We start from the raw sequence: 12021 nt of genomic DNA, 5'->3' as shown, positions 1-12021 counted from the left end.
GGAGCTGACCTCACTCGCTCCCCACCCAGAGCCTGAGGCACAGGCAGAGGGGCAGCTGTGGCTCAGGAGCGGGACTGCGGGACTAAGGCAGAGCCTCCCGGTTCCCCTCCGGTTCAAGGCAGAAGCGGGAAGGGCAGCCAGCCCCGCCCAGCCCCGAAGGCGGGTCCCTCTGGGGGACGGCGGGCGGCCGAGGGCTGTGGTGCAGCCTTTTGGATGCTTTCTCAGTCTGGAGCTGGCCTTTGCTTCTGGCAGTCCGCTGCCTGTTAGGTGGAGAGAGGGAGAGAGAGAGAGAGAGCACTCCTCTCTCACAAACCCCACAGAGCTGTTTCAAGTCCTGAAGCCTGTGAAATATCCCTGTCCCAAAGAAGGGGCAAGTAGAGGCCAGAGCCCCCCTCTCAGGACTTCCACGCGGGGTCCCCGCCCCGCCTCTTCTGACCTCTGGGAACCATGAAGAAGCTGCCGTCCCTCGGCCACTGGTGCTCCTGGCTGCTGCTCGGTGTCTGTGGATTCCAGGTAACGTCCCGAGCAGCCGCGGTGTGTCCACGTGGACGTCTGTGGAGGCTCTCCGGCGTCCCGAGGTGTGGCCTTGTGATTCTTGTGGGTGTCTCACAGTGTGACCTTCCCTTGCAGGTGCGTGCAGTCCCACGCAGAGCACAGGACCACCCAGGTAAGAGGTGTCACCTGGCCGGCCACGGCCTCTCGTTGCCTAGCTGGCACCTAGGGAGGGCTGATCAGCACCCTGGCTGTCCAGGGTTGCCTTTTACTCCTCTTTGCCCTCTGTTGACCCCACCATGGGGCCGTCTGGCCAACATCTTCACACTGTGATGTGGAAGCTGGTCTCGTGGGACACGTGGAACCTTGTGGTGAAGGGATGTGCTTCCCGCCTCTCTTACCCGAGCCTGCTAGAGCTCCCTCTGCGCCACAAGCCCTATGTGCCGCCGTCCTGGCAGGGCTGGTCCTCTGCCAGTGCCTGGCATGGCATGGGGAAACCTCACCTGGCCCGCACGTGTGTGTGTGAGTGTGCGAGTGCGTGAAGGTATTGGACTTGAACTCTGGGCCTGGGCACTGTCTTTCAGTTTTGATCAAGGCTAGCACTCTACCACTTAAGCCACAGTTCTACATCTGGCTGTTTGGTGGTTAACTGGAAATAAGAGTCTCAGGGGCTTTCCTGCCCAGGCTGGCTTCAAACTGTGATCCTCAGGTGTCGGCCTCCTGACCATTAGGATTACAGGTATGAGGCAGAGGTACCTGGCCGCCTTTGGCCTTGCTGCAGCGTGCCCGTGTGTGTAGACCGGGTGTAGAAGGGTGGAATGGGAAGGGGTGAGCGGCCCGGGGGCCGGGTTGGCCGCTCTAGGCCTGGGGCTCCCAGCCACTTCTAACTCTGACCCTTTGCTGAGGCTTATAAGCTGGCTTGGAGCCAGTCCTCTGACTCGGGGGTTGGGGGGGAGGGGGAGAAGGAGAGGAGGGGTCCTGGCAGCCGTGAGCAGCCCGCCTGCTTCCAGGGAACGTGACGATGGCTGCTGGAGCTCCAGCCCAGGCCACGGCCTGGCTGCCAGGGCCCTCTGGCAATGTCATGTAGGTGCACTTCAGCCCTGCCCTTCCAAGTAGAGTGGTGGCCGATTCTCCCACCCACGTCTTCAAGGCCCTCCCTCCTTAAATCCTCTGCACAAGTGTGGAAGCCATGGGCCCACCTGTTCCCCAGCCACTGCCCCAACGGAAGGACCCAGGGGCCAGGTAGCCACTTGTCACCACACTAAGGAGGCATGCAGTGAGGAGGGGTCTGCTCATGGAAAAGGGGTCCATGGTCAGAGCTAGCAGGGCTCCCCTAAATCACTCCAACACACTCAAAATCACTCCAAAGGCCTTCCAGGCTGTGCCCCTGGACATAGCGTCCCCCCTCCCCCGTCCACATCTGTGGGGCCTGCTGGGTCCCGGCCGCCTCTCCAGAGCCCTGCAGATGGACACAGGCATGGCACACACAGGGAGCCCTGGTCAGATGGGGAGAAGGGGTGGGTACAGGGTTGGCACGCATCACCCTCAGGGCGTTAGCTGTTCAGGGCGTTAGCTGTTAAGCGTTCGCCAGCAGTGTGCTGGGCATCTTTACAGGGTTGCACCGGGTGGCAGATCTCCCAGGCCTGCACTTCAGCGATGGGAGTGATGGACCAGGACACAGGCATTGGGGGCAGTCAGGGGCATGGCACCCAAGGAGGTGACAGGGAAAGGGCGGTGGTGCAGGACTGGGTGGGTGTGGGAGCTGGAGCGGAGCTAGGGTACTGCTAGTGTCCTGGTTCATGCGGCCATACCAAACTTCAGCTTTGGTAAGAAGGCCCAACAGGATATGCTGTTCATGTTGGTCCATCCTGGCACCTGGCCCTGTGCCCTCTGCCTTGTCGTTGTGCAGAGGTCACTTGCCCTCTGTGGCAGAGGGGACCCGGCTGGGCGGCACCTCACTTGGAAGCCTGAGCCAGGCCGCACACACACACCCAGGGGATGCTCTAGGCGTGTAGGCGGGGTCATCTGTCCACACTGGCTCAGGGGGCTGCTGGATCCCTAGCTCTGCCAGTATGCAGGGGACTTAGCTTCATACGTGATCTCAAATCACGCCGCTTCTCAGGAGCCTCTGTGCTGTGGATGGTCGCCGAGCAGGTTTAGTGTGGTTACCCTGTCCTCACTTTGTGGAGAGACTGGAGAGCGGACACTGGGACCAGCCGGGCAGGTACATCTGCCACCACCCAGGCACCGAGCCCTGGTCCTGGCTCCCCATGGTAACATACAAAGCTGTGCCTGTCGGTTAATTCCGACCCCTAGATGGTGCTGGCTAGGAGACTGCAAGTCATTTGCAAAAGTTTATAAACATGTCCTTTTATAGGTAATGACTGTAATGAGGACCAGGGGACTTGAGAAAAGTAGCAGCCATGTCACCACTAGGACCCTTCCTACCCGGGGGCCATGGGGCTCTGGCCCCAGCTGGGGCTAGCATGCCCGGCAGCCACCTGACTGCCTCTTGGGAGGCTGGGGAGCCCACAGCAGGTAATCATGGTGATCATTCCACACAGTGACCCGTGGTGTGTGGTCGACAGTGGCCCGCCCTGCACTGTGGGAACCTGAATGTCACCTTCTAGGGTGGAAAACTACGTTCACGATGGCCTTTTGAAAAACAGCACTGTCATCTTGTCAGACACAGGGGTCTATCAGATAGTGACTTTCTAGGAGCAAGGACTACAGATATAATTGCATTCCCTGTGTACCCTATGTTCATGATTAACTGGTCTCTACTCATTCCTGCATTTCATCACCCATTCTACCTGTGATTTTTTTATTTATTAATTTTGTGCTTGTACTGGGGCTTTAACTCAGGGCCTCACACTCTCATTTTTTGTTTTGTTTTTGCTCAAGGCTGGTGTTCTACCACTTGAAACACCTCTGGCTATTTGGTGGTGAATTGGAGACAGAGAATCTCACAGATTTGTCTGCCCAGGCTGGTTCTGAACAGTGATCCTCAGATCTCAGCCTCCTGAGTAGCCAGGATTATAGGTGTGAACCACCAGTGCTCAGCTAGAGTATGTTTGTAATGACTAACATCTGGACCTTGGGAGATTTCAAATAAAAAAATCTGAGTTATACGCACACACACACACACACACACACACACATGCATGCACGTACACACGCATGGAACACAGAGAGGAGATAGAATCCTTTACATAGCAGAAGTCTGACTCAGGGGCCAGACACCAGACCAGGCACAGAATGTCTGGTGGAGGTAACCGCCGAGAGGGTGGTGACAGGGCCAGGAGGCCTGAGGGGAGGCCAAGACCTGGATTGGAAAGAGGCAGCTACACAAAACACAAGGTCCAGCTTTCCAAGCAGTGGAGAACATGAGCTTCAGTGTTGAAGGGAGGCGGATAGAGCCCAACAGGCAGCGATGGACTGGTGGGGACCAAGGACAGGTCATTTGAAGGACCCCTTGAAGGTAGAGTCCTGGGAAGGGGAGGATGGAGATAACCGAAGACAAGGGGCAGAGAAGAACCAGGAAAATTATGAGCTGTTGTCACCATCAATTCTTGTCTTCTCCCAGCCAACCTAAAATGATGGAACTTTAGATATGGGTGCAAGACTTATGATGGCAATGGCTGGAAATCTTCCCCCACCTTTGTCTTCTCTTACCCTGCCCTGCCTCCCCTCCTCTTCCTTCTTTCTCCCAACCTCCCTGCACTGTCTTCTCCTGTCTCTGACTCATCCCCAAATGGCCATGTGACTGCCAGACGAGCCACAATGTCTAAGAAGACACCTTGCCTTGGGTGGGTCTGCCTGCGAGACCATGTGGCTGACAGATCAGCTCTTGTCCTTGGTGATGGGAAGGTGGCCACAGCCTCTGTCACAAGAGAGCAAGAACCTTTCTGTTTTCTCTGAATCCTTTAGGTTATATGGGCCTGTGGATGAGCCTGTTAGCACCACCTCATTGTTATTTAAAATTGACAGGACTAAATTGGGGGGAATTCTACACTTAGAACACCCAGATCTCTAACTTCTCCAAAAGCAGAGACCTGGAGATTCTGGGCAACTGACCTGCAGTGGACAGGGTTCTGTGGTTGGGTGTCTGCAGCTCAACCTGCCACAGCTCTCCTGCCCTGAACAGGACAGGACACGGCATATAAAGGTCCTGGTCCTTCATCGCTGGCACCTGCCTGTCAGCAGATGCATGCCACCAGCTGTTCAACCCACAAAGCCATGCCCTCAGGATGGGCCTGGCCTGTAGGTGCAGCAGTCTGTGCCCGTGTCCCTGTGCCCAGCTGTGAGTTCACAAGGCAGTATGTCACAGGGGGCTAGGCACTGTGGGAAGGGCAGCAGGGGAGCAGGTCCAGCTGCCCCTCCTGAGCACCTCTTCCCCGGCACGCCCTTGGGGTTGCAGCTTCTTCCAGGGTGACACCATACCTATGCTTCTTAGCAGTTCCTCCCAGAACCAGCTGTAGCCTCAGTCACCCGAGATGGTGAGAGGGTGTTGTGTCCGTAGGTCAGCGACGCACAGGGGATCTGAGGAGCTGGCCTCTGTTCTCTATACACTATATGTGATTTCTTTTCTTGATTTTTCCCATGATAAATAAAAGTCAGTGAAGGTTTTTTTTCAGTGAGTATCCTTGATTTTAGGTGGAAATCATGGTAGATGAAATGGGTGCTTTAGCCTCTTGCTTCTCCGAGGCCCACACACAGCCTCCAGATGTCCAGCAGGGCTCTCTAGCCTGTAAACAGGAGCTAGGCCGTGGGCAGAGTCTTGCCTTTATGCTCCAGAAAGCACTTTGTCCTCGGCTTACATTTTAGACTTTTGTATGTAACGTGCTGTAAGAACAAAAGGGAAACAAGTTTTTTCTTTTTTCTTTTTGTCAGTCATGGGGCTTGAACTCTGGGCCTGGGTGCTGTCCCTCAGCTCTTCAGCTCAAGGCTAGCACTCTTACCACTTGAGCCACAGCGCCACTTTGTTTTCAGGTGGTTTATTGGAGATAAGAGTCTCACAGACTTTCCTGCCTGGGATGGCTTTGAACTGCTATCCTCAGATCTCAGCCTCCTGAGTAGCTAGGATTACAGGGGTGAGCCACTGGCACCCAGCTAACAAGTTTTTTCTTAACAGGAGGAGTTTTGTTTTGGTGCTGGGGACAAAGCCAGGAACTCTCTCAGGCATGCTAGGCAAGTGCTATACCTCAGCCTGAGAGGTTTAAAGATATAGCAGCCATAATACATCCAAGAAGGAATCAAGACATTTTTGTCGCATATATTAACATAAATATTATCATTTCACATAGTTTAACTTGTTTCTGAGCAAAAATTAAAAACAATGCAGTCAAATTTATCACCTCAGAAAGCTTTTATATTATTACACTTATCTTTTGATCCAGGTGGTATAAAGCATGAGGTGGGCTCCTTTTTTTCTCCTCAAACAGTTAATGGCTCCACCAGTTTTTGCTGAGTATATTTCTCTTGTTCAAGACACCATCTTTATCATAAGCTATCCAGCCGGGTGCCAATTGGCTCATGCCTGTAGTCCAAGCTACTCAGGAGGCTGAGATGGAGATTTGAAGCCAGCTTAGACAGACAAATCTGGGAGACTGCAATTAACCAGCAAGTCAGTGACTTCACCTGTTCATGTAACATGAGACCAGAAACTAGTATATCTGCATAATATGTAAACAAAAAGATCATGAAGCCAGCCCTTCTCAGTGGGCAGGATACAGGTACAGTGGGAGGTGGGGGGGGCAGCAGGGCTGGGCCTAGGAAATATCCTGTCTAACATGGCCTTGCATGTAATTTGAGCAAGGACTTTCTTGCTGATCTTACAAATAGGCAAAGGACACAATTATCTTGTCAGTCATTGTTAGCACGGATAAGCAAGTGTCTCCCAAATACCTCCAACAATGTCTGGCACAGCACTGAGGAGCACTGAGGTTCCTGTCCTTCTTCCAGAACTGTTTTTCATGGTTTCTTTCCTTGTCCAATGATGGCAGACATTGGCTCACTGTGGGGTTCATTTACTCTCCCCAATCAATCGAAGGTCCAGCTCACAGCTCCATTCTCAGCTCCTTCTTCCCCAGTGGTGATGTAACAGCTCCATCCTTTCCTCTGCAGGCTTTGCTGTCTTGGCCTCTGCTTCCCATTACTGGCCACTGGAAGATGTGGACGGGATCCATGAACTTCAGGATACCACTGGAGGTAGACCTGGGTATTGGGAGTGCCGCAGGCCAGGGGCTGGGGCATCAGGGCACCAGGAGAACCATTTGAGCCATGCTTCTGCCCGAGACCCCCTTTTAAATAGAAATTTTGAACAACTTAACTATTGTTCTTGATGCTATCAAGTGGCTGATGTGTCCAGCCACAGTGCCATAGTACAGAGCTCAGCCTGTGTTCCAGACATTTCTGTTCTGGTTCCTTGTAGTGTGTGTTTGTGTACAAACATCCATACACATATATGGCAGTACTGGGGTTTGAACTCAAGACCTCATGCTTGCTAGGCAAGCACTCTACCACTTGAGCCATGCTACCATCCCATGTAATACATTAAAAAACCACAGGCTACTGATTACTATGGCCATGAGCCCCACCCTGCCAGCACACCATCACCTTCCTATGGCTGAGATTTAGTGTGCTGCCAGGAATCCACAGAACCCTCTAAAATGTTTCCTTACACTCTTTTAAGCTTCAGAGTCACGGCCTGGTGGTGGGGGAGGGCCTCTGGGAAGGACACAGGGCGCCGTCTTCAGTGTGGTTTGCTGGCCTGCCCTCCTCCTACGTGGATGGCTGTCCCTGAGCACAGCCTTACAGACAAATATTTTCTCTGAATTCATGCTTCGGTGGGGTGAAAACACACTGCAAGTTTCTGATGTGGCTGGTTCAGAGAAAAGAGAGCACTTGCCCTGGTCAAACTTCATTTTTCCTGTTGGGTCTTTGTTTTTAAGCTCTCAGAGGTAATACCCCTGAAAAGTGGAAATGCATTGTCAAAATAAATAGCTCACTGCCCAGGATCCAGCAACTAATATATTAGGAGCCATTTCAATAAAGAGCCTGATAGCTACCTATCAGAGCGCTTGTCCCCAGCCCCCATCTGAGCCAGTCATTTAATCGATTAAGTCAGGAAATCACCCAAATACAATGGCGAAGGGGCTGACCACTGTCCATTGAGTGCCCTGACTCTGGTCAGACTCTAAATAAACAGATCAGTGTTTTCTGGAAACCCTGGAAGTGGAGCATCAAGTGGTCTCCTCTCGCCATGCCACCCTGCCACCAGGCCGCCCTGGTACGTTTCAGTTCAACAGAGGTCCTCAAGGAAGAAGGATGGTGGATGGCTGGGAATCACGCCATGGATGTGCTGCTGCCTGCGACTAGGCTCTGTCTTGTCACTTGTCACCATTTCACCATGTTCATGCCATGTTTGTGTCTCATCAGTTCTCACCAAACCATCCCCATAAATCATTTTGTTGTAGCCATTTCACAAATGGCCAAGTTCAGTATCTTATCTCTCAACTAGGCCTCTGTGTGGGAGTGGAGCCACTCTGGAACCCTTACCTGTGAGCTTGTGGCTGGAATCGACAGCTCCTGCACCCATCTTTGGAATGAACAGTGTACTGCAGCTGGCTGGCACGAGGGCAGAGGGAGCCCTGGAGAGGAGGGAGGGCCAGGGGTGGAAGGAGTCCCCTCCAAGGCAGGCCACGTTGAGAGATGTGCTGGTTCTGTTTGTTTACTTATGTTTGCCATTGTCTCACTCATGTGTTGTGCTTTCTCTCTTGTTGTCTCACCCAGCATTGCGAACCCACAACCTCACTGTGCTCCCTTCCCACAATTCTACCTTTGTTTCTACCAATGACTCTGCCTACTCCAATTTCTCTGCAACCGTAGGTGAGCACCTTATGTCTGTTTCTGATTTCTGTCATGCTGGGATCTCCAGTGAACTTGAGGGCTCAGCAGTCCAGTCCTGTGGGATGCCACTCTCTTGGCTGGCAGATAAGTGGGTAGCAGTGAATAGAAGCAGACAGAGCCAGGGTGGATGGCCAGGCTCAGAGGGGCAGGTGCTTGTCCATACTCCCAGCAGATTCTGAAATGGAAGCTTATTTCCAGAGCAAAACCGAGCCAAGATGAGATTTTTTTTAAACACAGAACGAGGAGAGAAGACCTTTTCAAGGAAAATCAAAATTAATTCAAAGTACTTCATCCAGAATTTAATCTTTTCCAAACGTTAAAATCAGCATTATCTTTGCAGCTGGATTTTAAAACTCCTAAGATGCTTTCTTCTGAGACACACCCCCATGAGAATCATGACTGAATTACTGTCTTCTTTAATGATCCCAGAGCCCACAGGGCTGTGTCTTCTCCATGCAGCTGAAACAGAAGGGCAGCGATTGTGGCATTTATTTGGTGGGCCTCGGAGACCAGTTCTGATCACATAGATCCATTTTCTAGCCCATCTCCCAGTTGCTCCTTCAACTGTGGGGTGTTTGGCTCCTGCAATTAATTTTGCCAAGCAACTGGTCTTGCTTAGGGGTTTGTGCAGCCTAACTCAGTTAAGAAACTGTTATTTATCCATTTAGTGCTGTATAAGATATAGATCTCTCTGGCAAGAAACAGGGTAAGTAAAAACAATAGTTTCAACACAGTAAGGATAAACAGTGGTGCCCAGGGGTTATCCAGTCACAAAGGTGGTCTAGGTGGCAGTGTTGGGTCAGAAGGCCGAACAGCTCCTGGGTATACACTGTACCCAAAGCCACAGGGCCACTCTCCCCAGTCTCTCCCAAGTAGCAGAAGAAGATGAGCAAGCTGACCACAGTGAATAACAGATGCTGCCACTGTTAGGTTTCATAGGCCCTGCTTATCCTCTCTAAAAACTCCGTGCCTTTGTCCCTCCTCCATCAGACACATTTGAGTTGGAAACAGGACAAAACAAGATGTCTGGGTGGGCAGGGCTTCTGAAGGGATTTATGGCTGTGGGGTCCTGCAGCTGGCAGGACCTTGGACTGTCCCAGGCCCTCCCAGGTCGGAAACACAGGCCCCACAGCCAGGTGGGATTAGAATACTCTAAGCCGAGCTCAGGAGAACAGAGAGCACATCATGCTCCATGTTCAGTCTACTAAAGGAAATTCGAAACGACGATGGGCTGGGAAGGATCCGGCAGCATGTGATATGATTAGGACAGCGGGGCACAGCCGTTCGTTTCACCCCAGTGGGTTCAACCATTGGCAAAAAGGACAGTTACTGTATCATTCCGCTGTAATGCATGTGACACATTAATAAGATATCAATAGGATATTATAATAATTTACCACCAAACACTTAAACTTATACATTATTTATAATTACTAATAGTTAAATATTAATGAGTGCCATTAATATTCTAGATAGTGTGTGGTATTATGAATGTGCAATTATGAAGACAAGGAAGCTGTGAATCTGACTTGTGTCTTTAGGCTTCCAGTCTCATAGGGTCATTAACATACAGTGCTGTCTCTCCTCTCACTCAGATATTGTGGAAGGGAAGGTCAACAAAGGCATTTACCTCAAGGAGGAGAAGGGGGTAACACTCCTGTACTACGGCAGGTACAAGACGTCTTGCATCAGCAACCCAGCTCAGTGTGGCCCTGAGGGTAAGTGACTGCTGCCTCTCCTACTTCCATGCGTTTCATTGTGGGTAATGGCTGCTTCTCTGGCCAGTGGCAGATGTGAACATGAAGCTCCCATCAATTATAGCATGAAATGTCAAATACAAGCTGGAGAGAGGGAGCGGAGGCAACATAGGCAGCTTGAGCTCAGACTGGAGTGCCATCCTGGAGATGGGAGTTATACACCATCATGGCCCAGAGCTATGGGATGGTGGTATTTCATCTTGTCACAGAGGAGGGGACCCTCCTCTGGGGAGCCACCTTGCTGCTACCCGCCCAGATTGGGATGGGGCTGCGGCATTTGTGGGAAGCAAATTGATGGTGTGGCTGCCACCACGTTATTTCTGGCTCTGACATGTGGATGCCCAGTCTGCAGGGTGTGCCTGTTAACCCTCACACTGGCTGTGCCCGGGCCACTGAGGGCAGCTGGCAGAGCTGCTGTATCTGTCCCCACCATCAGCCGAGGCCTGTGGTTAGAGTGACAGCATGGACAAAGAACAGGTGGGAAAGGGCAAGCAGGGACCCATACTTCTCCTCATTCCTCGTGAGAGGCCAACCTGCTCCTGGGGTCTGGCTGTGCACACAGCACATCTGGGCTGAGTTTGAAACTTTCTGAGCCATCTCTCCTCTGCCATTATCACCAGCTGGAGCTTTCAAGTTGTTTCTTTTAGGCAAAATGGAAATGTTTGTTCCTAAGGGTAGAAAAGTTTCATGCAGTCCTGCTTAAGGTTCTGAGACATCTTGGGTCTTAGATGGCCCCAGGCAACAGGTTGTGTGTGGTTCTAGGAAGAGACAGACTCCATTCCAATGAGAATAGACAAATGTGGGAGGCTACATTTCAGACTCCGCCAGGCCCAGATCTCTGTGGAACAGCTCTGAGGTCAACACCTAGGCTGGGAAGCAGCTAATAGGACTTGAGCTTGTCCCCAGTTCCAAGAGCCCTGGGAACACAGCAGACTTATTTCTGCAAACTCAAACTCCCCTCTGGGGAGTGGGAGGCAGGAGAGGCAGAGCTCTGGGGAGTGGGACATTTTCATATGGCTTTCCCTGGCCTCCAGGGCAGCAGCTGCTCTGGGGAAGGGAGTATCTCTGTGGCTCAGCTAGAGTTTATCTCCCCCAGGTCCTGGGAGTCCCAGGGCTAGTACTTTCCCCAATGACGGACCCAGAGGGAGCCTGTGGCAGGGCCCAAGGGAAGTGTGGCTCAAAAGCTTCCCAGCAAGGCCCTTGTAACCCAAGGCCCAGTAGCCTTGGAGTTAAAAATCTTAAATTAGCTGCTACAAAAATCGAAAAATAGGAAATGTTTAAGGGCTTCTATTTTCCTCAAGAAAAGGCGTACTCCCATTTTGGGATCCTTGGCTTTTTGTAGTTATCCCTGACATTGGGCTAAATTGTTTCTTGAGGAGCTTAGGGTTAACAACTTTCTTTCGGTGGGGGCGTCCTGGGGTTTGAACCGTTCGGTTTGCCAGGCAGGTACTCTACCATTTGAGCCATGCCTCCCCTGATAGGGTCTGGCGTTTTTGCCCAAGTTGGCCTCAGACCACGATCCTCCTTCCAGAGTACCTGGGAACACAGGCAGGAGCCACGGCAGCCATCTCTAACTCCGCTCAGCCAAGCGGGAGCCGCTGTAGTCACCTCCCCTTCGCCTTCTCCTGGGGGTTCGGGGTGTCCGGCCTCCCCGCCGGGGCCCTGGGGCCAGGCCCTGCCTCGCTCCCCCCTTGGCAGGCACGAGGTGGCTAACCTTAAAAAGCTGTCGGAACAAGGTGGAAATGTTCGCGGGGCCGCCTGGGATGGAAGGTCCGGGAGGCCGGGCCGCGGGCTTCGGGAGCAGGCAGGCTCCGGACGGGGAGCCGGAGCCGCAGCAGGCTGGGCGGGCTGGGTGCGCGTG

General features: G+C 52.5%; 1 protein-coding gene and 1 non-coding gene across 2 annotated transcripts in view; one reads left to right on the top strand and one right to left on the bottom strand.

Moving 5' to 3' along the window:
- The first annotated feature begins 447 nt into the window (after positions 1 to 447).
- The window catches only part of Adgrd1 (adhesion G protein-coupled receptor D1), a 130450-nt gene continuing 118876 nt past the window's right edge, over positions 448 to 12021 (top strand). Inside the window, exons 1-5 of the mRNA XM_013023037.1 lie at positions 448 to 513; positions 631 to 667; positions 6619 to 6702; positions 8287 to 8382; positions 9999 to 10121. Coding sequence (XP_012878491.1) covers positions 448 to 513; positions 631 to 667; positions 6619 to 6702; positions 8287 to 8382; positions 9999 to 10121 — 406 coding nt within the window. The remainder of the gene's footprint in view (positions 514 to 630; positions 668 to 6618; positions 6703 to 8286; positions 8383 to 9998; positions 10122 to 12021) is intronic.
- Trnaa-agc lies at positions 6960 to 7032 on the bottom strand. The gene has a single exon. It is a non-coding gene; the product is annotated as a tRNA-Ala (tRNA).

The sequence above is a fragment of the Dipodomys ordii genome, unplaced genomic scaffold, assembly GCF_000151885.1.
Source record: "Dipodomys ordii isolate 6190 unplaced genomic scaffold, Dord_2.0 Scaffold66, whole genome shotgun sequence".
Classification (NCBI taxonomy): Eukaryota; Metazoa; Chordata; class Mammalia; order Rodentia; family Heteromyidae; genus Dipodomys; species Dipodomys ordii.
This window is presented reverse-complemented; position numbering and strand designations above follow the sequence as displayed.